Raw genomic sequence first — 25,643 nt, forward strand, 5'->3', positions numbered from 1 at the left:
ATGCTCACTTACATGCTTCGGCAGAACCAACCAAAAGCATACCACTATCAGCATCATCACTCTTGTGCATGAAAGCTGCAGTTTAAAAATAATATTTAAGAGGGAAACGGTATGTTACTCATTAAGTTTTAAAATCTTGTCTATTGTCTAGCTTGTCTATTTTAGATACAAGAGCAGGTAAAGTAAATTTAATTGCACGACCTTCCCTGAGGGCAGAACTGTTCTGTGGTTGGGACGCCCCTCTCCCCATTTTAGAAGTAAAACCTTCAGCAAGTGGCCGAAGGTAGCGCGGCAGAGCCCAGCCACCCCACGGCGTACGCGCGGTACGGGACTCTGCTGGAAGCCGGAACACCACCGCGCCGGACACATCCGCACATGCCACCGCGGCTGGCGGACACGCTCGGTAATCGGCTCCACACACAGACGGCGAGCTCTAACCCTGCTGGCAAGGGCAGACGCAAACCGCACCGGCTGGCGCTGGCCCTGCCCCCCTTCTCCCAGGCTGCGCAGGGGTAATCCCGCAGCCTTCCGGGCTCCTCCTTCGCCGCGACTGCGCGCTAGGCAGCGGGCCGGGTCGCGCCAGGCCGTGCGGGGGCCGATGCTGCGCGTCGGGCTGCTGCGCCGCGCGCTGGGCCGCCCTCGCGGCTGGGCGGGCGAGGGGTCTGCCCTGCGGGCCGCCCTGGGGCTGACAGCGCCGCCGGGGCTGACAGTGCCGCCGTGCGCTCGGGGGCTGCGCTGGGCGGGTAAGTGGCGGGCCGGGGCCGGCTTCTTGCCGGCCGCCCCTTACGGTCGGTCCTCGGTGTGCGGGCCCGCGGCAGGGAGGAAGGGTGAAGGACACCCTGGCTGGGGACTAGAAAGCCAGATCGGCAGTAGCTGCGCACGCTGTTACCGGCCTCCGTCCCGGGCACTGCTGGGCGGGTGTCAAGTGCGTAGGGGCCTTCCTTTCCGTGCCAGTGCATTCTGGAGATGGCTTAGAAGAGGGCAGCGCGTAATTGGAGGTGTGCAGTGTGCTGGAAGTAGAAACGTCTTGTTTTTTTCAGGTAAATTTTATCAACGTGTCACGACAGAGGCCTCCCAAGCCACCCTAGCTAGCGTGTCTCCTGTTTTTGCAGTGGTAAGTATGTGCAAGTGTTTCCATCAGTAAGGACAGCTTTTGCAAGAGGATGGTGTGCCTTTTATTTTCCTTAAAGTGTCACAGAAGTAGGTGGATTCATCTCTCAGAGAGCATTCCTAGTTCAAAACCGTTGGCTTAAGGTACTCTAACTTGACTAGTGATGGTATACAGTGTTCATCAGGATTTTTTTCTCTATGAGCAAGCATCCACTGGAAGCCTCTTGCTTTAATTGTGAAGGCAGGTCAACTGTTTGAAGTGCTGCAGTCAGGTTTGTGAAGGCCTTTACAAATGTTAGTCCTGTGTCTTGGTAGCTGCAGTTCTAAAGAAGCCTAGACTTTGGGGAAAACCAAACTCTGCACAGGTTGGTTGGTTGGTTGGTTTCAAAATGAGTTTGAAATCCATTTGCATCCTGCTTCAGTGCCTGTGAGGGAAGGTAAGCCTTCTTGCTGAGAATGAAAAGCAGTCCTTCTGGGCCAGAATGCATGCAGCTAGGTCCTGCTGACCATATAACCCCTCTTGAATCTCTAGTGGAATGTATGCTTAGGTATGTTTAATTCATGGAAAGCTCCCAGTGATACAGAATTAAGCTACATGGTTTATGAGCAAAACAGTACCAGGGGAGGTTTAGACTGGACATTAGGAAGTATTTCTTTACCAAGATGGTGATCAAACTCTGGAACCACCTCAGGAGAGGTGGTCAGTGCTCCACGTTGGTCAATGCTCCAAGCCTGTCAGTGTTTAAGAGACATTTGGACAATGACCTTAATAACATGCTTTAACTTGGTGAGCCCTGAAGTGGTCAGGCAGTTGAACTAAATGATCATTGTAAGGCCCTTGCAACTGAAATAGTCTCATCCATTTTGTTCTGAGTCTGATCCTCTGTAAATACCTTCTTCCCAGGTGTGAGGTGCTGTTAAATACCTCCTTCCCAAAGTTTGCATAGGAGGGTGGTCATGCAGGTGACACTGGTTGTGTCCCATATGTATACAAACACAGTGAAATAAATGTCAAATCAGTGTGATGTTTTTCTTACTTGATATGAACTGTGAAGAGGGGGCATAAAAAGTTGCTTTTTGTCTATGACCTATTTTCCCTTTGATTTCTAGGCAAGTGCAGACATTTGGGAATTGATTTCTTGTTTTATACTAGCTCTGTGAACATTTCTTTTTCTCTCCCCCACACCTTTAGATGAAGCTCGACAAAGAGGGAAACACTACCTGTTTGGGTAAGTTTTCATTATAGTTGTGTTTGTTTGTATTGGTTTTGTTTGTCTCTTTTCCCTTGTCCAGTACAGAAATGACCAACTGGGAATCAACATGAGGTAGATGATTTGGGATACTTCACTGTATTTATTTGGGATATTGCAATGTATCCTCTGGTTTGCTGCCTTCTATTCTTCTTAGCATCTTAAATATTACCATTTTTATATACTCTAAAATAATAGCCTGGACCATTTCTCACAGGAAGTTGATTTTTACTTTATCTTTTCAATTTTTGACCAGCATGCTGCTTTCCCTGCCCTGTGTTTCCCTTACTTGTAGGACTTTGCATGCTTTTGCCCTAAATGTCTTAATCTAAAAATATTTCTGTGATAGAAAAGAAGAAAACTGAATTGTATCAGGAATTGGGTCTTCAGGCTCGGGATCTAAGATTTCAACACCTAATGAGCATTGCAACTAGGAATAACAGGATCATCATCAGAATGGAGGTAATGATTTCCCTGTAGCCGAGTGTAAGCTTGAGCTGTGTCTTCTACTTGCCACTTTCCTTTTCTGGCACAGTTCTTTTAATACCAGTTTTCTATGGCATGCAGTCCAGCAGTAAATCTGTCTTTGAAACTGTGCTTAGCAGTCAGAGGTCCAGGTTTACCAACAGTACGTGTTAATGAGCATGTTCCTAGTTGAGCATAGGAGAAACGTTATGAACATTGTCATAGAAGGACGGACTTGGGAGAAGCCTCTTTACAGCCCTACCACCACTAGCAGGGTGCTGTGTCTGAACCACGGGGAATCCACTTGTTTGTAGTTAGCATGAGATTCTGTCATTTTCCTACCCAAAGGGATTATTTGAAGAGCTGCTTTATCAAAGCCTAAATTATCAAATACCCTACAGAATTATGACAAATCCTCCCAGAGGTGTTTTTTTTCTCAGGCTCCTGTTTGTACTGTCTTTTCCAGTTCTTGAAGGCTGTCATAACACCAGAGTGTGTTCTGATACTAGATTATCGTAATTTAGATCTGGAGTACTGGCTTGTCAATGAACTAGCACCTCAGCTGGCTGGAGAAGGCCAACTAGTTACATATTCCCTGCCTTTTGAATTCCGAGCCATAGAAGCAATCCTGCAGTACCGGGTGAGCTATGTCCTTTGTACTGAAATGATTTTTGAAGCTGTTGCTTCCTAGAAAGAACAATATGATTTTATTATTGTGTTAATGTTTCTATGCATTTGTTCACGTATTCCACACTTGCTGTAGGAGGTCTTTTTTCTGTTTTGGCTTTTGTTGCCTGCCTTTCTTTTCTTTATGGGTTTGTGTGTATGCATGATTTCACTCCCGTCCCAAGAAGGTGCTAATTGGATGCAAGGGCTTCACCATCATTTGTGCAATTGAAAAACAAGTCAGGGTACCTTTCTAAAGACATGCTGTAGCTGAAACTGAAGTCACACAAAAGCACTGGACTCTTGGGCAGGAGTCTGGTAATAACTTCTTTAAAAATCTATACATACTAATGCTAATAAGGTATTTGTAGACAAATAGTGGTTTAAACTTTTGTCAGCCTTATTGGTGTGTTTGTCAATGGGTTTCAGTTCACTGCAAATCCATTTTACAAAATACTGTTTTGCACTGGTTTTGTCCTGTAAATGGTGTCCCTATAGCAACTATTTCCCAGGCACTGGAAAACAAATTGCACTAACTGTCTGTTACTGTGCTCAGAGACAGAACTTGGATGCCCAGGTCATTCTAAAGGGATTGCTTTAATTCTTATGAAGGATCATGTTGTTATCTAGATCAGCAAACTGCAAGGGAGACTTAACACTTTGCAGCCTCAGATCCTTGAGACACTGGAAGCTCTAGTGGACCCCAAGCTTTTGTCTGTGGATAGGAGTAAACTACACATTCTCCTGCAAAATGGCAAGAGGTAAATAAGAGTAAGCTGTGAAGAGCCTGCAAGGTGACCATAGAAAATTATGTGCAATGAAATATTAGAAAAATGGTATCTAATACTGATTTTCTAGATTACTGTGATGCTGGGTTGTGCAATAGACTTGTAAATGTAAAGATCAGTATATTAAATACCTAGCGATATGGGGGAAAGCAGGAAAAGGGAAATCTGTTCCAAGTTGTCAGAAACACAGCTGAGCTGCTTAAATAGCATCTGAAAGAACAAAATAATAACTAATTGAAGAAAAATAGCATCATAAAAATGTTCCCAAAATACAAGATTAGCCCCTGGACCTATGCCTTAAGGTTACTAGTACTTATACACTAGTACTTTCATATATTAGCCGCTCTGATATGTCAGTGCAGATAAGCACTTACTACGTGCTCTTGGACTGCTTGTCTTTTCTGACTTACAAATATATCCAGAAAACATCATCTGAATCCTTTTTGGCTTGTTTCTGTAACTTGCTGGTCCCCAGACAGATCACTGCCACTACTAAATGTGTGGCTTGTAGAGAATTTTTCAAAGGAACTCTAGAACCCTGCAAGGAAGTCTTCCTTGGCCACTCCATCTGGCAAGGGTGCTGGCTGGCAAAGTCATTTAAAGATTACGTTTGTGCTCTAGTGCCAGTGGGGATTACTTGACCTTTTGCCTGTTCTTTCTTCAGCTTGTCAGAACTGGAAACAGATCTTAAAGTTTTCAAAGAGACAATTCTGGAGATCTTAGATGAAGAAGAATTAATAGAAGAGCTCTGTCTATCTAAATGGACTGATCCACAAGTATTGTATGTATATTTTGAAACCGCATACGTTTTTTAACAGTGTGTTTTGCTTAAGGAGAACGTGAACACTAAACTGAGTGTTCCCTGCCAAAAAGCAAAAGGCAAACACTTTCTAATTTTTTTAAATCCTAATGCTAGCTGCTTTAGAAATCACTACATTTACCATTTTGGAGAGGGACTTCATTGGCTCTAGTCATATTACGCAGTTTCAAGTAGTTCCTGGCGTAACAGGCCACCTCATCTTGTATGTTATGGGAGATGAGCAGGGTGGCAGGAAAAGGCAGATACAATTTTTTGATACAAGTTAACATTTTGTGGAAGAATTCACTTCCCTTTCACCAAAAGAGTGAGAAACAGGTGTTAGGGTCTTGAATAGGTCAGACACAACACTTCCTTTTTAAGAAGTGTTCTGAACACCTTGCCTCCAGCTTTTTGCTCACTAGCAGAACCTTACGGAGCAATCTTGTTGAGCACCTGAAGAGCAGCATTTCAGAAGAATGTATATGCAGAAGTAGTTCTGGTGCAGTCTCAAATTCAAGTGGAAGTGCATAGCAGCAACAGCATCAGTTGCTTTAACAAAATTTAAAAGTAAAATGATAGTCTATTGGATCTCAGTATGGTTTGGTCTGAATAGTATTTAAATCTTGGGCATATGGGTGTGTTTTATTTTTAAGCAGATAACAGAAACTACATTTTGGAGTCCATTTTTGCCTAACCACATTGCATTAATACTGTTTGTACAGTAGCATGGGTTTCAAAGGGGGAGATAGTTTCTTGCCCTGCAGAGCTTTGTCTAAATATGCAGCAGATTAGGACACAATTTGCATTTGTAATGCATCTGTTGGAGCAGCAGTGGAAGGGCTCTGAATTGAGACTGCTCCTGATCCAGTAAACAGTCTTCATCCTGTTTTTTCTCACAGTCTTCCTTTGGGCTTAATACAAGCTACTGCATTATGGTAGACAATGTGTAGGGAACATCTAGGAAAGATAGCAAGGTCACCTTACACTCCTAAAGTCGTCCCTTCTTTCAGACACCATTGCACAAGAGTACAAGAGTGGTGGAAAGTTATGCAGAGAGTGCTGGAGCCATGCTACAGGATGCAGTAAAGCAGGCCATGCATAAGGCATACCAGGAAACACTAACTGCAGTAGCACATTTGCAGGCAGGCTAGTAGTTTGAGGGACCCAGGACTGATGCAGGTGATGTCTGGTATTTGATGAACTCCAGAGGCCTGATGTGTGGAGGAAACAGTTAGGTGTATAGGTGCCATCAGAGGTGATATGCAGCAGGGATGGTGAGCTGAGCCCAGAATGGCAAGATGAGGCAGGTTTTGTATTTTTGTGTGAGAAATTGGCAGAATGTTGGAGGCTCATGACACAGATGTGGGCTAATTAATGAAAGCAAATCAGGTGGCAGTTATTTTCAAGCCCCTGTGCCTGTTTCCCTTTATATATTCACAGAGGAGCTGACACAAAGATACTTGTCAAATAAGACCTTGAGTTGATCTGCAGTACAGCAGATAGTGCGCTGAGATTCTCAGGTCTGCAACTCCTCTCATTTGTGTGCAATAAAATCTTCAGGGTTTGAAGGACTTGAAAACCAGCCTAGCTGACTCAAGGTTTCTGCCCCATAAGAGAGAAAATAAGGGGTCGCTTAAAGGTCCTCAGAAGTAAGACATACGGCTTTCTTGGAAAACCATTTCAGAGCGGTTCCTTTAACAGACAGCAATGCCAGGAGGAGATTCTTGAAAAAGTTTAATCTAAGAAATGACATCATATAATGAAGGAAAAAAATTACAAAGAATCTTCCTGGCTTTGCTGCTAGTTTCTAAGCTCTTTTGGATCTCAGTGCTTCAGCTTGCGTCTATCAAGCGTGAACAATCCTGTACACTGCCAGGAATGTACATACCTGTTCCAGAGGAGGCTGCTGTGCCAGCAGTCAAAACCATGAAGTTGGATTAAATTCTCTGACAAAGTTGACTTATGAGAGCAGCATCTTCAGTTGATTGCTCATTCTTCAGCTGCTCCATGATCCCAAAATGTTTTGCAGCAATTACTGTGTATAGCTGAAACACCTGACAGCTAAGTTATTTCAATATACAGCCAGGACCTCTCCCTCACTGTGTAATTGTTTGTGTGTTGACTTACATGGTTATGTTTGAGTCTTGGGAGTTTCTGACTGCACTGTTGCCAGCCTCCATCACTTGAGGCCTTCAAGACATTAAGCACCTTCTTTCCAAATTGTCAGTAATTTATAATAGTGATAACATTAACATTTGTGGTAATACAAACTTTATAAATCATATAAAATCTATATAACTTTGTAACTTTCTATTATATGAGAAACTAAGATTTGTGGTGTTGTGCATGCCATGGGCATATCAAATGCTAACTGCTTTACTCAGTTGCCTCCACTGATCAGCTGATGGGTATAAATACATGCCTTTGTTTTAAGCGGTTGGTATTGATGGAAGCTCCTTACTGAAAAGATTGGAATTTGAGATCTAATGTTCCCTGCAAACCTTACGTGCCTTAACACATCAATAGCACACTTCTGTGCAAAGTGTAGCTAACCAGAAAAATATAAATTGTTGCTCACAGTGAGGAGAGTACATCTGGGATTGACCATGCAGAGGAAATGGAGCTGCTGCTGGAGAACTACTACAGACAAGCAGAGGATCTTGCAAATGAAGCTCGTGAACTCAGAGTGCTGATTGACGACTCGGAAAGCATAATCTTTATCAACCTGGACAGGTTAGCTACCTATCTATTCTGGACTGCCAGAAGTTGAGCAGAATTAAATGATGCCTAGTCCTTTTCAAGTCTGCCTGCAAGGAAAGTTGGGGAGTTCCATCTCCCTGAGGGTTTATATGGATTTGAACTGCATAAGAAGCTGCATAGCATTTCTCTTATCAGTGATCTGGCTAAAGCAAAGCAATAGGATGGTCTAATTAATATGTGTGAAACCCTCTCTGTTGCCATCAGTTTTCTCTAGCAGGAGAAACCTAGCTTCTCCTGGGTCCTTCTGGACAGCTATTCACCAAAGGAAATGTCTGCAAATTCAGGGACAAAAATAAAATTCTAATCAGGAAAGTTTACTCTTAATCCAGAAAACCAGAAAGAGTTATGGAAGAGTCTGGTTAGGCTACTGAGGTGTTCAGTACCAGCTGCATTATCACGCTGTGGCATAACAACTTTGGAATGAGTATCTTGCAACAGAAGTGGGGTTTTTCTCTCTGTATCCTAACATTTTCACTGCTAGTCCGCTTTCTTACTGAAAAATAATTGTAGCTTGCATTCACCAGCATATACCACACTATCTTTGAGGTCAGAGTTTCATACTCTTTCTCCTCCTTATTGGGGAGCTAGTAGTAGAAGCAATTGATGGATGCTGCATCAGGAAACCACAAAAATCCTTTTGGGGAAAACTTGAATAGAGAATTCTCCAAAACAGGCTTGAAGTTTATAATCTGCAGCACTTACTCTATTTTTTGTAAGTAATTAATTTGCAAGATAACAGAATTTTTTTTCCTCTTGTGAATATGGACATGCACATTCCAGGCAGTTAGTGGTGAGAACACACTTTTCCATGGAAATTTACTGTTGCTTTCTGTATGTACATCTCTAAGCAGTGAGTGATGCTGGGAAGCATGCTGATGATTAAGCAGAAGCTGCTGCTTTAGAGGTATCCTGGTGCAGCAATTTCAAAATGGTAGTCTTTTTTTGTACTGAGCTTTGTCACTGGGTTGCCTAATTCCAGCATGACTCTTTGCTCTTTGGTGTTAGTGCATGCTGTATGGAATTTGAGAATTGAGGCAGCAAATCAACTTTTGGGTTCCTCTTACAGATGTTTCTCCCTTCTTTAGCCACCGTAATGTGATGATGAGACTGAACTTGCAGCTGACTATGGGGACTTTCTCTCTCTCTCTCTTTGGACTGATAGGAGTTGCCTTTGGTATGAACTTGGAGTCATCTCTTGAAGAGGTATGGAATGAATGCTGCTTTTATCGGTGACATAAAACACGGGCCCTACACTCACGGCACATTTTGTACTTGGTAAAACATTCTTCCATAGGTAAAGCTCCAGATTTACATTCATGTGTGAACATTATTTAGTTCAGTGATTCCTATGTTCACATAGCCACTTTTTTGTAAGCAAATTAGTGTATGGCTACTTTCACAGTATTGCAGCCTTTTTTCCCCATTTAATATCCATGGAAAACAACAGATCTACAGTTGCATAAGGACTGACTCTGAATCAGCATTAAAGGGTTCGTAATGATCATCTGTTCTTCTGAAAAGATCAGCTTTGTTTTCCAGATACAAAGGTATCAGGCAGGCAGCCAGGGCATTTCCAGCAGGAGAGGAAATACTCTATTGTCAATTACATGTTTATACCCACACTGGAGTGTTGTGGGTGTACAGTCTCAGGTGTACAAATCCACAATTGCATATGCTATCTTTAAACAAACAAAAAACAACAAATAAACAAGCAATGTCCAAATGGAGACCAGTGACAAGTGGCCCTCAGGGGTCAGTACTGTTTTACATCCAGGTCCAGAGGAGGGCCATGAAGATGATCAGAGGGATGAAGCACCTTCCCTGTGGGGACAGGCTATGAAAGTTGGAGCTGTTTAGCCTGGTAGAAGAGAAGGTTCCAGGGGGACCTTATAGCAGCCTTCCAGTACCTGATGGAGGGCTACAAGAAAGCTGGAAAGGGACTGTTTGCAAGGGTTTGCAGTGATAGGATGAGAGGGAATGGATTAAAGCTGGAAGAGGGTAGATTTAGACTGGATTATTAAGAAGAAATTCTTCACGTTGAAGGTGCTAAGACACTGGAACAGGTTGCCCAGGGAGGTTGTGGATGCCCCCTCCCAGAAGTGTTCAAGGGCAGGTTGGATGAGGCCTTGAGCAACTTCATCTAATGGAAGGTGTCCCTGTGCATAGTAGGGGCTTGGAACTAGTTGATCTTTAAGACCTGTTCCAACCTAAACTATGATTATATGAAAGCAAAGACTTCTTGCTTTCCACATTCAATATGTACAAGTTGAATTTCCAAACTTCTGGTGAAGAATGGAAGGAAAACCTTCAGGGGACAGTAACAGAATACACTGATTTCCTAAATAAAACACTTTGCTGTGGAACAGCTCTCTTCCCAAGGTAGGGCTCAGCTGTTGATGGTAGTTTACCACTTCCCATACAGGAGATCACTGGTGCAGAGTGAGAGATGTGGATAAATCCTGTTCTGAAGAAAGAGTGTATGACTAATAGAAACATTCTTTTGGTAGGACCCCAGAATATTTTGGCTGGTGACGGGGATTATGTTTCTGGGAAGCGGTCTGATATGGCGACGCTTGCTTTCCTTCCTTGGGCGGCACCTAGAACCTCCACTACCTCCTCACGTATGTATGGCTGACTAGGACTTCTGCTTCAGACTCTGCATGTTCAGTCCATTTCTAAACAAAATAAGCTGGCCCACCCCTCTACTACATAGAGCATGGGAGAATTCAGCTGTCTGCTCCTTGATGAAAGAGAAGGTTCTCCCTAGCTGGACAGAATGAGATGGGGTGCTCTGGCAAAGATGTGCTTGAGGAATAAGATACTGTTTGCTGTTGCCAGAAGTGAAGCTGCAGGCTCCTGACATATGCTGTATTTACTTTCACCTGGAAGTTGAGGTTAATCTTAGAAGCAGCCCTAGCTTGCTTTCTCAGGCTGCTGCTGTTCATAGTGAGGGACATAAACTGATGCTGCCTTCTTTCTCCCACCCACATACTAACTCTGGATCTCTAATCCCTGTCTTGTAAAAGAGGAGGTAACTATAAAAGGATGATGCTACTACCTGTAGCATCTTTCTGGAGAATGATGCCATGGTTGTGATGTTCTGACTGCCACTATGACGTTTGTAATGGCTCCTTACACACACACACAAGCTGTCTTTTCTTTTCCCTTGACACCAGTGGCAGCTTAGAGCCCTATTGCAGCAAGCTGCGTGAAGATTTCCATCTTCAGATCAGCAACGGTTTTTACAGGCCATCTTTGCTGGTGACCACCATTTCCTGATAAAGCTTGCAGGACTGCATTGTCTACCACTGCTCAGCGCTCTGGTGTTTATAACAAGGCAGTAGCAGTACATTCAAAAGTTAGGCTGCTACAAATGACAAAAATGAGACTCGGGTAAACTCCTGTAATGGGTTGGGGCAGGCCCCCCTCCCCACCACGCGCAGAAATAACGACTCAGACAAACGGATTGCAAAGGTGATGGAAAGTTTAAATAGAACAGTGAGTGCGTGCAGGGAAAAAAAAAAAAACTAAAAATACAGTGACAAGAGAGAGAAACCCAAAAACAGACCCAGAGAAACCCATCCCTACCTGAGGGTACACCCAAGACCCTCAGGGCTCCTTCTTCCCCCTCCCATTGCTAGGCTAGTCTCAGCTGGCCAGATCTGAGACTGCCCATCCCCCCGTGGCCTTGGGCCTAGCCAGGCCCAAAGCCAGGAGATCTCTCCCCCATGTTACCGGCTGATGGAGGAGGAAGAAAAGAGGAAGTGCCAGACCCCGCCGCAAAACTTAAGTGGTGCAAGGGATCATGGTAGGAAATAACCTAATTTCCTGTGTCCACCCACTGGGCTGGACTTCTGGACACAGGAAGCACCCCTGTAGCAGAAGGGCACCCAGCCCAAACTACGACAACTCCCTTCCCTACTCTCCCTTGCCACCAAGAGGCAGATACAATTAGTTCATTGTGGATTGTTGACTGGCTATGACTGACTGACTTTTCCTCAAGTGTTGCTCACAATCAACCCCAGCAAATACTGACTCTGTCTTGGAGAAATGTACTGACAGGGGATTAGGGTGGAAGCTGCCACAGACAATGTCCTGGAAGTCAGAGGAGAAAAATCAGAATTTGGGCCTCTGTGAATCTCTGTTTCCTTCTACTGCCCATAGAGCATCTTCTCATGTCAACACAAGCTATTTTGTATTTTGCCTAGGTTCCTGAAGTTCTGAAGAAATCCCAACCAGCAGCTGGAAGAGTGGAGATCAAGAACAGCCTTAAAGCAGAAACATTTGGGCTCAGCAGAAGTGCATTAATGAATCGATAGGAAGAGTAAGAATAAAGAGACTTTGTTACAGGGCAGACTTTGGATACTGCCCCTGCATTTGTTCTTCCTTACTGAAAACCACAAGAATTTTTACATTTGCTAATTTAATTTATATATATAGTGCCAAAGAAAAAAATATGGTGAGATTTTAATTCTTATAGAGGAAAGGAGAGAAACACAAGGGAAACTGGTAACATGCTTTCCACAGTAATCTCACCTCCACCCCATGTATGTTCTATTAGGTTTATGAGTCACATACACAGTATTGCTAGCTTAAAGGATGACAGCAGTCAGCATTCATCAGTAATTCTGGTTCTGAGCTGCAGATCTAGGAGTCCAATTTAAGTGTCAAAGGAAAATAATCCCAAATGTGGCCTTTTTAATGGAGTTTTAAGGCCATTTCTCTTTGCAGAGAACAGGTTTTCTGAATTATATTTTTGTGAAGCATCATGTCTCAATCAGCAATAACCAAAAATAATAGTTTCCCTGATTGTGAGTGAGCAATAACATTGGCTTTGAAATGTAGCTACTTGGGTATTTCTTAACAATTAATTTAGGCTCAGAACGTGCAGTTTAAATAACAAGAAGACCAGGCTGATTGTAACACACGTTTGTGCTTGGCATCATCCATGGAACAACTTCTCATGTTAATGGGACTGATGGAGATGCTGGTGAAAATGAAGACTGAACAGACCAGTCATGGGTTTCTCTTAAACTGGGTTCTGCTTTCTCTACTTTTCTCTGAAAAGACAAGATAAAGCACAGTCTAGCCTGCATCACAGTAAGTACCTGGGTTAGTAAAAGGTGTGGAAGCCTGGTGTCCTGTGGTGAACTGAAGGAAGGAGGAAAGTTCTTGTGCCCACTGCTTTTCTTGACTTTCCTCTGAACTGTGAGGGTGAAGTTTTGCACTACTGTCTCAGTCTGTAGAGGGAGCATGACCTCCTTCTAAATCGGGTCTCAAATTCTTGTTTAGGTTTTTTAAATCTCTCTAGCATGCAGTGAGCAGCTCCTTAGGTGCCACCATATGAATTGCTCTGCTGGCAGAGGTTGAAAAGACAATAGTTGTGGCTGTGAATATATTTACTCAGGACTAATGAATCAAAAATGAAAAAGGCACATACATTAAAATTAGACAGGCCTGTGATCCTTGTTTGGTTAAAATTGGCTTTACAGATTTGTTTGTTCTTGCTCTGTGTGTGACTTCAACTACAGATATGAAAGACAGGTGAAGGTAAAAAAATGAATGGCATTTGGAATGTTTTTGAGGTTTTGGCTGAGTTTTTGGCAGCCTCATTGCTTAGCAGTTAGAGATTTAAAAAACCTCTAAACTGAGCAATTCAGTAGAAAAAAAACAGTGGTTTTACATACCTTAGAAAGTCTGGTGGGTAAAGGGATATGGATGCTGATGTTTTTAACCAAGTTGTATTAGGCCTCTACTAAAATGTGCAGCTGCAGCTGTCTGGGATGCTTTCATGTAAGCTTTCCAAGCTCTGTCTTTTGTGCAGAGAAGCTTCTGTGAACCGTACTGGCTTGTTTTCCTGTACATGGCTGATGAAAAGCACAATAAAAGCACTGAGAGACACAACTGCCTTTCTCTCTACACACATATGCCTATGTTTAATGGTTTTCTTACAGTTCAAGTAACCAAAATGCACTCAAGTGCATTAAAACTACCTTCACAAACAAAAACTCCCCACAAACAAACACAAAACCACCAAAGCCAGTGGAGGCTGTATATTGTCTCCATGTGTGAGAGAGAATTCCTACAAAGGTAAGGTAAGGAGTGTCACCTTAGAGTATAGCCTCCAGAATTCTGTGCTTCCTTATTTTTGCAAAGGAGGTAAGAAAGGGAAAAATACATCTATGTTGTGCACAGACTAGTGTTAGTAATAAACAGCATCACATCTTGCTGCTTAAATTGTTTAATAGATAGCTGATGCACATGTTAAACCTGCATCACACAAAATTAATTAGTCGAAGACAATACTCGTTGACAATAATAGCTGTTAGCAATTCTGAATTCCCATGGTCATGAAACTTTATATAAAAAAAAGTAAAGTCAGGATGTCAGAGTAGCCTTGAGCACAAGTGCAAAAGCATTTCCTAAGATGTAATCAGTCTTGCTTGTGCTTTTTTCCCTGGGAGATTCCAGCTGTTCTGCACTCTGAATGCAGGCTTCCAGACTTGTTACAGACAGCAGCAATCCTTTTGATTGGCACTCACCTTTCTCTCTGGCTTACATGAGATCCCCCTCCATACTTATTATTTTGACAGCAACTCTTGGTAACAGTCCCTGTCTGTATTCTTCGATGGTTTTGTCAAAATGCTAAAGTCTGACCAGCAAAGAAGCTGACCACTGAACATGCCTTATACAGCCAAATATTGCTACTAAAATTTAGCCTGCTCATTTCAGCCTCTAAAAGGTTTTGAGACCAGCTTGCTTTTTCTAGGTTAAGTGGTGCTACTGCTCACAACAGAATCAATTTGTGCTTTTACATGACTGACAAAGCTTTGGTTGGTTTGTAAGTCAAAGCCACCATGAATGTTCACATTCTCCTTCACTTAAAAAAAAGTGACTATCCCTTCATTAATACTATCTAGGACCCTATCTCTCCATCCAGAACACCTATCAAGATTCTGCTGTCTGCTGGTTTGCATGGGTTAAGGAAAGTATCACAAATTCTACAGATTCTTCACTAAAAGACCAGCTGTGCTCTGGTATTAAAGGCTACCATGACCTTTAGAGCGAGTAGATAAAAAGCCTTCCACCGAGTCGAGCTTTCGCCGAACTTCTCTCTGCTGCCACTACAATTTCTTTCTGCAGAGATACAGAACGAGGGTTAGCAAAACACAACTTCAATTGCATGAGTGCCTAAAGTTTCCCTAATGGAAACCAGATTTTGTCCGTATCAGTAGTGTCATACAGAAATGTGATAAGGAGAAATGAGAAAGCAATCTACCTCATCAGAATATTGGTAAACAAAATTATTTGACACTTGCTTCATTTGGAGAGCTGCAAGAAGCTGGGGCAAATCAAATCTCTTGCCAATACAAACTGTTTCTCAGGGGTAAGATCAATACAGAGGAAGCTAGAGTGTGGACTGGGAGGAACACAGTTGCTTGGAGAATGGTCTCACACTCAATGAGAAACTGGCTTGTGTGTTGGGTGGTGGATTATGCACCATAACCTCACAGAGAGGCATTCACATTTCCAGGGGTTTCTCCACTGCATGTTTTAACAGCAAGAAGTTAAACACCATTTATTGGAAGAGCAGTTGCACAGCTCCTCAGCCTAGTGCTGAGGGTTTTTCAGTACTCACACTAAGGACCTCATTTCTCAGGTTATGTCAGAGTAACCAGAATATTGTGCTTCCCTCAGGTGAAAAAACACTAAGTAACCTTCCATCTGAAAAAAAAAAAGGTCCTCAGAGCATCATACAAACATAGGGATTGACTTCTGGTAAAAATGACAGGCATCTGAGGGAAATGAAGAGCTGCACAAACATCCAAAATCCTCTCTCTGTTTGGAAATGCTTGACATAGGAACAGTGTTCACTGCAAGTGATAGCTAGGGCCACGAGCCTGTAAGTATTAAAATGGGGTGTTTTGGGGCCTGGTTTATTCCATAGCTGAGCATCCCAGTTGCATGCAGGTTGGTATGAACAGCAAAGCCAGTTGGCAGCTACACTGGATTTACCATGAAACCTTCCAGCAAACTCCTAAGTAATTTAGATTTCAGGCCGTTTCAAACTGATGCCTCAGTTCAAGTGTCAGATGCCAACATTTTGGCAACGCATTCATTCACCTATGGAATAGTTTGATCAGTTTGGAGAGTAACTTAAATGAAAGCCTAATTAACTATGCAAAGCACTTCAGACTTCTGCAGATGAGTAAGATACATATGTGAGGTGTTGGCTAGTATATGCAAGTCAGGTAAAAAGATGTTACAAAGAATAGAAAAGAATAAACCAGGTTGGAAGAGACCTTCAAGATCATCGCATCCAACCTATCATCCAACACCACCTAATCAACTAAACCATGGCACCAAGCACCCCATCAAGTCTCCTAAACACGTCCAGTGATGGCAATTCCACCACCTCCCCAGGCAGCCCATTCCAGTGGGCAGCCACCCTCTCTATGAAGAATTCCTTCCTGACATCCAGTCTAAACCTCCCTGGTGCAGTTTGAGACTGTGTCCTCTTGTTCTGGTGCTGGTTGCCTGGGAGAAGAGACCAACACCCACCTGGCTACAACCTCCCTTCAGGTAGTTGTAGAGAGCAGTAAGGTCTCCCCTGAGCCTCCTCTTCTCCAGGTTAAGCAACCCCAGCTCCCTCAACCTCTCCTCCTAGGGCTTGTGCTCCAAACCCCTCACCAACTTGGTCGCCCTTCTCTGGACATGCTCCAGCAAGTCAACATCCTTCCTAAACTGAGGGGCCCAGAACTGGACACAGGACTCAAGGTGTGGCCTAACCAGTGAAGTGTACAGGGGCAGAATGACCTCCCTGCTCCTGCTGGCCACACTGTTCCCGATACAGGCCAGGATGCCATTGGCCTTCTTGGCCGCCTGGGCACACTGCTGGCTCATGTTCAGCCCACTATCGACCAGTACCCCCAGGTCCCTCTCTGCCTGGCCGCTCTCCAGCCACTCTGACCCTAGCCTGTAGCTCTGCATGGGGTTGTTGTGGCCAATGTGCAGAACCCAGGACTTGGAGGTGTTAAATCTCATGCCCTTGGACTCTGCCCATCTGGCCAGCCTGTCAAGGTCCCTCTGCAGAGCTCTCCTACCCTCTATCAGATCAACACCTGCCCCCAGCTTGGTGTTGTCTGCAAATTTATTGATGATAGACTCAATGCCCTCATCCAGATCATCAATGAAGATATTAAAGAGCATGGGGCAGCAGTAATTTTTCTCACCTTTCTTTCAGATTTCACAGAGATAACAGAACTCCCAAATCTTGATAGTTCCTGTAAAATAACATTGCTTGTTATAATTAAATGTTTTGTGTTAATTTTTTTTAAAGTTAATAGTTTGCTTGTTTGTTTCTCCCAGCAGTTTGGTTTCTGTTTACTTACCTCAGGAGAAATCAGGACATACTGTGCCTGAAGAAGGGGGAAAAAAGAACAAGTCAGTGGAAAGAACCACACTAGTAGAGTAGAAGACTAGTGCAATAACCCTAGCTGGTAAACACCAAAGTAATTCAAGAACAGACAGGAAGAGCCAAATCACACAGATTCAGAAACAAACATTCAGTTTCCTGAAACCAAATTGGAATGCATGAGATATTTGTACTGGATGTAATTGATTAGCTGTCATTATGACCTCATGCCCTGATTTCAGTTCTATGTTTTCTTACCCAGTCCTCAGGACAGGGAGATGCCCATGATTTGCAGTGGCCTGTCACATCCCCTGAGGATGTCTGGTTTCCATTGTAAATGTAAACACGGCCAGCTGCCCCCCCAAACAGGACTGAGATATCTCTAGTTCGCAGCGGGGATGTCACGATCATTTCATCTGCAAAGATTGTCAGATTGATGGAATACATCAGAAGTGAAACAACACTAGACCAGAACACAAAAGACTTGGCATTGGCATACCTCTAGACACCACAATTCCTATTAATGATGGCAGTTTAAATGTTTCAGTTTCTGACTCTTGGAAGCACAAATATCGGAAATGGGAAAGCATAACTGCTGCTAAGCATCCAGGTCCAAAACAGACTTGTGCCTGGAAGAAGGCCCAGCTGTCTGTGTTTGTGATGGGATCAAAAAAAAAAGGAATGTTGGTCAATGCCAGGTGTGCCTCTGGCATTCCTTTTGTCTTTCTTATTGCAACAGCTCACTACTCCAGGCCACAATCAACCTTAACTGGCAGAAGTTGATTTCCCACCCCAGCAGAAGACATCAAGTCTGAAAGGCTCATGACGAAGTGTTTGTGCAACCAAAAGCCCCCTTAGTGGCTACAGTCTCACCCTCACACTTTACACAATAGAAAACCAAAGTATAAATACTAGCCCTTTTGGAACCCAATGTGTGGGTGGGACAATAAAGCCCTAGGGACACATTGATGGGTTTTGTCCTCCTTACCCTCCCCAGAAGGGATCCCTTTGGTAAGGTGTGACCTCGGTGCTACCAGGTGTATTTTGGCCTGTGTAATTACATTTGTAATGACAATTGCATTTTCTTACAGCTGCACAGTGATTTATGCAGTGAAGTTCCTCTTGCCACCAGTCATAAAGAATCTGTATGTATGTTGCAAGTGTAAATAAATCCTGGTATTCGTGCATCTGGTTGCTTAAATGCAACCAGACCTACAGGAAAGTGAGCTGTTCAAGCATCTGGTGCTGGTGCATCCAACAGCTCCCTTTGAAGAGAACTGGGTCTGCAGCAAAACCACGCTGTTAGGGTGTTGGACCTATAGCAACCCATTCTAACTGGCATTCCTATTAAGAGGTAACTCCAGCTGCACCTAGCCTCTCTGATCTCTGAGGACTTGGCTAGAATGCAAGGGGCTTCATCTCTTATTAAATTTACCCCTCAATTTACCCAACACTGAGTTGCTTGGGCTTTTAGAAATGCCTCCCCACAAGGCACAATAGGATACTGGTACAAGCCAAACAAGGAAGCAGACTCTGTTTAGCATGTGTGTTAATATTTAGGTGACCAGTCTCCCTGTTGCCAAAAACCAAAACATTTCAACTCTGATCTAGCTTCATCAAGCTTTACCTAATCCATCATTATCCAGGTCACTTAAGTATACTTTTCCTCCAAAGCGAGAAAACTTCCTGTCCCCACTGAATGTGCTGAGCAAAGATGGCTTGGTGCTGTCTGTCAGATCATATACTAGGGCCAGACCAGCTTGATGCAGCACTGAGGATATAAATGAAATCCTAGACACACTGTCTGGAAAAAAGTAACAGAGGTTGAGCATCAGACACAGGAATACAGGTTTAATACCTGGAATACACTGAGAGCAAGTACTGCTAGCATTATATAACACAGGCAAAATCAGTATGAAACAAGATCAAGTGTTATATGGCATTAACATTAATTACCATAGAAATAATCTCTTAATAATAGGGGAACCTTCAAGTTAAACACAGAGTTCCTCATTTTGAGCTTCCTAATTCCTTACTGTCTGCTGCCAGAGTATGGACAAAACACTGTGTCGTTTTAATGCCAGGAAAAAGTATGCTCTACTAGCAAATTGCTACTGCATAAAACACAAGGTAGTAATGCTGCTCAACTAATTTTAGGGGAAAGAAAAAAAGAGAAACACATTGAAATTGAGGCATAGTAGAGAGGACTACATGTAAGACACTTAGGGGTGGTCACAGTGGCTATTTCTGATTTCTTATGTGGCAATTTAAAGGCCCCTTTCTAACTTTCAATTTTGTATCTGTCCTCTGGTCATACAGGAACGGAGGCCCCAAAGCAGAAATGCTTTCCAGTTTTCAGTACATACCTGTAGTAGGTGCACCCACCACTACAACTGTCTTTGTGATCCCAGCCACAGACATGACACCACTAGCCAGAGACAAGCCCATTCTGCCCATCGCCTGTTAGATTTTTAAGACACCTATGTCATTTCTCCAGAATGTCACTGCACTTTAAATTATTCCTAAGATCCCCCAGCACAGAAAGAGCCCTACCTTGTTGCCAGCTACTGCAAACCAGTGCTCTGTGCTTGGTGGGTTATACCCATACACCTTCCCAACGCTGACATCTGATGAGGAGGGCTTGCAGCCTGAACTGCAATGCAAAATGTATCTGTGTGTAACAACACATTTCCATGCATTCATCTAGGAGTGCTGTTCTTAAAATGCTTTCCCCTTTTCCCTTAAAATAATAATGGCTGCCAAATTCTAGAAATCTACTTCAGAATTCCCATCCATGCTTGTAATCAGTTACACAATGTTTGGAGCGCAGACTTCATCTGCCTAGCCGCTTCTCTATCACCCAGTAACATTCTTGTGTTTGGTTTACTTTAAAAAAGCAAAGGAAGTGCTATCTTTAGGATTATTTTAGATGTGATTACCTGTCAGCATTTTGTGCCCCTTTTCCCCCTCCCCAAGAAAACCCAAGAAATTCTTGACTGCCTCTAAAGAACAAAGATCCCTCTCTTCACGAGGAAGGGTGAAAACATAAAAACATAAATTTAATAGAAATATGCTAAGCAGGACAAAGAGGAAACTCCCTAAAAAGCCTGAAGTCTACTCTATGACAAATCTTAAACATTGAAGTAGGGCAGAATGGAAGAAGGAACAGGTTGTCACATGCAACACACCCAGCACAACTCTTTAAGGTAGGGCTACCAATAAGCAGTAAAGTTATGTTCTCCAGCTGGCAGCTGGCAAGTGAAAATCCAAACCAAGCATAGTCTTCTTCTCCCTTCACTATCCAGTTGGCATCCAGTACTGACAGAAGTCCTGAAAAAAAACCAGAAAAATATGAATCAAATCTTGGTGTCCCCTGGCATAGAAAAATCATCTATTAGCAATCCTCCACTGATTCATCCTATGTGAAGTTTCTGTATATGAAATCACACCATCCATGATGCATGGCACCAGCTAATTTCATTTGCTCAGTCTGCAACTCTACTGGCTGGTGAAAGCCTTTATTTTCTTCACTCAGTATTCCTACACAGCCTGCTTCTAAATCCTGCACCAGCCTACACAAAGTACATGAAAGCTATCAGTCAAGCCTGCCCTAAACTAGTGATTCCGTATAGGGATAGGACAACATTGAAATTGTTTATCAGAGCTTGTAATTCATCAAGGGTGATGGGAAGGGGAGGTTCTGATAATTCTGGCCTTAATTGATATAATTCATTCTGTGATTTGGTTTTGCAACAATGTCAGTTAGCAGTATTTCTAAACTCATCTTCCTTGTGGTTTCTGATTCTACATGGAGTAAGCTACGGTGGATTGCCTTCAAGGGTCTATCTTTACACTCATTCTGTTAAACACTTCTATAAATTATTTGGAGAAGACAACAACATGCCCTTTCATGAAGCTGGCAGATGACAGGAGATTGGGGGTGCTATCACTTGAGGGCAGGGCTACTATACAGAGGGACTTAGCAGGCTGGCAGAAACCTCATAAAATTTAGTGAGGACAAACACAAAGCTCTCCCCTTAGGAAAGGAGATGCCCTTGCAGTGATAAAGGCTGGGGACTGACTGTCTGGGAAGAAGCCATATGGAAAAGGCCCTGAAGATCCTGATGGGCAAAGGGCTGAGCACGAGGCTCTGACAGCAGGGATGATCAACAGCATCACCCAAGCACAAGCATGGCAAAGGGACTGAGAGAAGCAATCATTCCCTCTTTACTTCTCTCTAGACAGCACCATAATACAGTGTCCAATTTTACATCCCACAAAAGAGGAAAGATGTGGATTAACTGGAGCAAATTTTGTAGATGGTTGGGGGCTGGAGCACTTGCACTGTGAGCAGAGACTGAGGACCAGGACTTATTCAACCTAGAGAAGAGAAGGTTGTTAGAGGACCTAAGAGTAGCCTGGCAGTACTGGCTATTCCCAGCATTCTGGGGCACTCAAAGCCTTTTGTGTCTCTGACTTCACTGTGCATGGTGGGAGGATGATAGATAACAAGCAGAAGCTGAAACAAGAGAGGTTCACACTGGCTATAACAAGAAGTGGAACAGCTGCCCAGAGTGCATGCACAATCTCTGTCATTGGAGGTTTTTAAGACTCAGCTGGATAAAGCTCTGAGCAATCTGGTCTGACTTCGCTACCTTATTGAGTAAGAAGCTAGACTAGATATCTTTTGACATCTCTTTGAACCTGAATTATGCTGTGTAGTGGGTTGTCATTAATTAGTCACATAAAATATGGGAGAGTTCAGTTACTCAATAAATATTACCTTGGTCACTCCTGTTGAAATAGGAGTAAAATGCAACCACAAGCCCTCTCTGCTGCCCACCACCAGGTGCATATGGAGAGCCCACAACCAGATCAGCATTTCCATCCCCATCAACATCAGCTGCCAGGAGGGACCAGCCAAGATTACAGTAGGTGTACTGCAATAAAAAATTAGTTTAATCCTGAAATGGAACTGTAACCATCAATTCTGTAACAAAACAGACCAATTAACTTCTAAAGAACTAACTTTTTGCCTGTTTCTGACTAAATTGTCCTCCCACTCCCTGGCTTCAGTTTTGCCTTCTTTGTTTCTTTGGAAGTCCATACATCTTTCTGTTCCCCCTGCTGCTTCCCCCGCATTGGAATACAAATAACTCTCCCACTTACAACCAGGCTGGACAAGCACCTTCTTGTACTATCCTCATCAGTCTAAATTCTTTCTTAATATTCTTTTTCCTTAAGCCCATTCCCTTTTACCTCAGCTCCTGCTTGTGTAGCCCTCTTATTATTCTGGTCAATAATACCTGACAAGTTACGGTAATGTTGGGTTGAGATGCCAAGCCTCTTCCTGCAGTGCCAAAATAGACATACACAGCACCCTAAACAGCAGGAAAAAACAAACACAGCATGAAAGCATCTGCATGTCAGCACCAAGTATGAGACCCAAAACAAAGCACTTGAAGAGAAACAGCTCTACAAGGGCTATTAATGGTGTTTTCCCTGTTGGAGCCTTCTCATAATACTGTCTCTTGCATCCCAAAGAATACCAATGCTGTAAGGGGTACTGCTATCAGCAGGCAACAAACTAGAGAGGTATATTTTGATCACACTGTGGATAAGGAGGAAGGACAGTACACTGTGTATTTACATTTGTTATACACACATTCAAGTGACTCAGAAGTTATTGAATTCTTAATGCAATGGCATGCAGTGGCAGGCACAACAGATGCATGCAACTTGCCAAACTAGTGGATCTACATAAAAGCATTTAAATTCCTCTTTAGCCAGCTAAACTTCTATCTGAAATTCTGAAGAATTTTAAGCTTAATGGATGAAGTTTAAACAAAAACATTTTGCCTCTCAGTTTGCACGAGCCAAAAATATTCAGGAACCATGACATGGTCTTATCTGCTGTCCTGGTTTTAACCCAGCCAGCAGCTGAGCTCTAACAGTCTGCTGACAACATCCCAGGTTGGGAATCAAACCAGGGCTTCCTGTGTAGCAGGTGAGAATTCTACCACTGAACCACTACTGCAATGCTCTCCCTGTTCCCCCCGCTCTGGGTGGGCAAGGAGGAAAAAAGACCCAGGAAACAGAGCTGCAATAAGGGAGATTTACTGGTACCAGCTAATACAAAGCAAAATACTGTGGTATGTAGCAGCATGGGAACTGACAAAACACAAACCTCACACACAAGTGAAACAGAGCCAGAATGAAAGCACCCCCATGCAGAAGCAGGGAAAAAGCAAGAAAAACCTGGAAGAGGCAACTTTAGAAGCCACAGGATACACTCCAAATCCCACAAATCCCTTTCTCCCCAGCCAGTCCTTTCTGTGCGCAGTGAGCATCATGTCAGCATGCTGTTGAATAACTTCACCACTGTGGCAGTGGTGGGGTAGTTCCCCCTACTCCCTCTGTGTGAAATCAACCAGCTACAACCAATACATCTGGTAAAGCTGCAAGTCATCAAGCCTCTGTAACTTGATTATTTAGCAAGTATGTCTGTGTTCATATCATGGTTTAGAGATCATCTATTGACTTGTGACAGCAGATGACAAGGGTCACTGGACCCACAAGGTCCATCCCAGACTCTCTGTTCCTAAATTAAAAGGCTACACTTGTATTTCATGAATAGCTCCTTACATTTCCAGTGTATCACTGCTGCAAAGTTGCAGTCTGATTTGGATTTCTAATGTGCATAAAGGGCACTGAAAGAAAAACACAGGTAGCTGTCACTAGTCTAAGTACAAACAAAGGTCACAACGTCACCTTGAGCAACAACAGAAATTCTCTCATTTCACTGTTTAAAAAAAATACATAGCAATAAAAAAATATTCTGTTTGGAAGAGAAAAAGAAAACCCAAGCCTATGTGTTTGGCTTACTTTGTAAGTAAGAAACTGAGATCCCACAGAAGGTGCTCCAATTGCCAGATCTGGCACTCCATCCTCATTGAAGTCCAAGACTGCCAAGGCAGAACCGAATCTTCCTGAAGGCTAAAAGAAGAGAGATTACTCTCACAAAAATAAGAGATGTTTCCAGGACAAAATCATCAAAACCACATTTGCAATCTTGGAACTGGGAGCAGAGGTGGCAAAGATCTATTCCAACAACTCTTAAGATTTTCTAAGGGTCACTGTTCTCACAAGTAGTAATTTTCATACTAATTGCACTAGCTCAGAGTCAACTGTTCTCTGTTTGAGGATGTGGAATTGTTAAAAATATAAGATAACACCACAATATGGTGCTGCTTTGCTATTTTCTCTTCTGTGCCTACTGCAGCATTGATATTACAAGAGGGATATGGAGGTGCTGGAACGTGTCCAGAGAAGGACCACAAGGATGATCAGAGGGCTGGAGCACCTCTCCTATGAGGACAGACTGAGGGAGTTGGGGCTGTTCAGTCTGGAGAAGAGAAGGCTCCAAGGTGACCTAATTGTGGCCTTCCAGTATCTGAAGGGGACCTACAGGAAGGCTGGGGAAGGACTTCTCAGGATCTCAGGTAGTGATAGGACTAGGGGGAATGGAATGAAGCTGGAGGTGGGGAGATTCAGGCTAGATGTGAGGAGGAGGTTCTTCACCATGAGAGTGGTGAGACCCTGGAATGGGTTGTCCAGGGAGGTGGTCGAGGCCCCGTCCCTGAGGGTGTTTAAGAGCAGGCTGGATGAGGCTCTGTCCAGCCTGATCTAGTGTGGGGTGTCCCTGCCCATGGCAGGGGGGTTGGAACTAGATGATCCTTGTGGTCCCTTCCAACCCTGAATGAAACTATGAAACTATATTAAGCTTATGATTTCTTCTTACAGGAGCACTCTAACTGTGAACCACTAAACCACTGTAAGAAGATAGTAGTTGTTACTCCACAGTTTATTACTACAGAAAACAGATTAAAACAAATGTATCCCATCTCTGTCTGTTCTTTCCTTTGTGATTAAAGACTTTTGCCACGAAGGATCATCTTTATTCCTCAACAAGATCATTTGGTCCTGCTTCTCAGTTACAACTCATTCGTCACATCACATCAAATTGTAGTTTTATCTTTTCTTTAAAGCATGCAGTCTTAGTAAAGCCAAACAATGGTTTTGTGAGAATTCATCAATTAATGAAAAAAAATGTAGCTTCAAAGGAATTTATATTTATTAATAATTAAGAGTTTTAGATGAATTAATTTTAGAATGAGTAATTTTAGAGGAAAAAGGAAGGGAAAAAAATCACAATATTGTCTTACAAGCAGGGACCCAAATGAGACATACTGTGAGTTAGAGACAGTACCTCAGTTTTATTTGAAGGCAAATTATCTTCTGTCTGCCAAGTAATGACCTTACCTGGCACAGTAATAAAAGTGAAATTACAGATTGCTTTACTTGTTCCTATGACTTATTTTCATGGAAAG

At 43.1% G+C, this 25,643-nt stretch overlaps 2 protein-coding genes across 5 annotated transcripts in view; one reads left to right on the forward strand and one right to left on the reverse strand.

Moving 5' to 3' along the window:
- Nucleotides 1-569: 569 nt before the first annotated feature.
- On the forward strand, nt 570-12,804 carry MRS2 (magnesium transporter MRS2). The gene is made up of 11 exons (XM_068169141.1): nt 570-743; nt 1,041-1,114; nt 2,303-2,339; nt 2,710-2,822; nt 3,292-3,465; nt 4,122-4,252; nt 4,944-5,060; nt 7,659-7,811; nt 8,924-9,041; nt 10,346-10,459; nt 12,047-12,804. Exons 1-11 carry the CDS (start codon nt 599-601, stop codon nt 12,155-12,157), a joined length of 1,287 nt encoding a protein of 428 aa, XP_068025242.1. The 5' UTR covers nt 570-598; the 3' UTR covers nt 12,158-12,804.
- Nucleotides 12,805-12,856: 52 nt separating this feature from the next.
- GPLD1 (glycosylphosphatidylinositol specific phospholipase D1) overlaps nt 12,857-25,643 on the reverse strand; it is a 32,490-nt gene continuing 19,703 nt past the window's right edge. For 3 of the 4 annotated variants that reach the window (XM_068169136.1, XM_068169135.1, XM_068169137.1), the window contains 11 exons: nt 24,139-24,249; nt 22,560-22,634; nt 22,037-22,193; nt 20,442-20,583; nt 19,807-19,906; nt 19,620-19,713; nt 18,881-19,057; nt 17,512-17,669; nt 17,231-17,257; nt 17,072-17,122; nt 12,857-14,975 (listed from right to left, as the gene is read on the reverse strand). In XM_068169136.1, coding sequence (XP_068025237.1) covers nt 14,898-14,975; nt 17,072-17,122; nt 17,231-17,257; nt 17,512-17,669; nt 18,881-19,057; nt 19,620-19,713; nt 19,807-19,906; nt 20,442-20,583; nt 22,037-22,193; nt 22,560-22,634; nt 24,139-24,249 — 1,170 coding nt within the window. In that variant the 3' untranslated portion in view covers nt 12,857-14,897. The remainder of the gene's footprint in view (nt 14,976-17,071; nt 17,123-17,230; nt 17,258-17,511; nt 17,670-18,880; nt 19,058-19,619; nt 19,714-19,806; nt 19,907-20,441; nt 20,584-22,036; nt 22,194-22,559; nt 22,635-24,138; nt 24,250-25,643) is intronic. The other variant, XR_010991224.1, reaches the window with a different exon arrangement.

This window comes from Melanerpes formicivorus, unplaced genomic scaffold (assembly GCF_026170545.1).
Source record: "Melanerpes formicivorus ecotype bairdi unplaced genomic scaffold, bMelFor1.0.p_v2 SCAF_165, whole genome shotgun sequence".
In the NCBI taxonomy this organism is placed as follows: domain Eukaryota; kingdom Metazoa; phylum Chordata; class Aves; order Piciformes; family Picidae; genus Melanerpes; species Melanerpes formicivorus.

Coding starts and splice junctions, on each gene's coding strand:
- MRS2 (XM_068169141.1), top strand. CDS start 599: ATGCTGCGCGTCGGGCTGCTGCGCCGCGCGCTGGGCCGCCCTCGCGGC. Junction 4,253..4,943: donor CTCCTGCAAAATGGCAAGAG/GTAAATAAGAGT, acceptor TTCTTTCTTCAG/CTTGTCAGAACTGGAAACAG. Junction 10,460..12,046: donor AACCTCCACTACCTCCTCAC/GTATGTATGGCT, acceptor TATTTTGCCTAG/GTTCCTGAAGTTCTGAAGAA.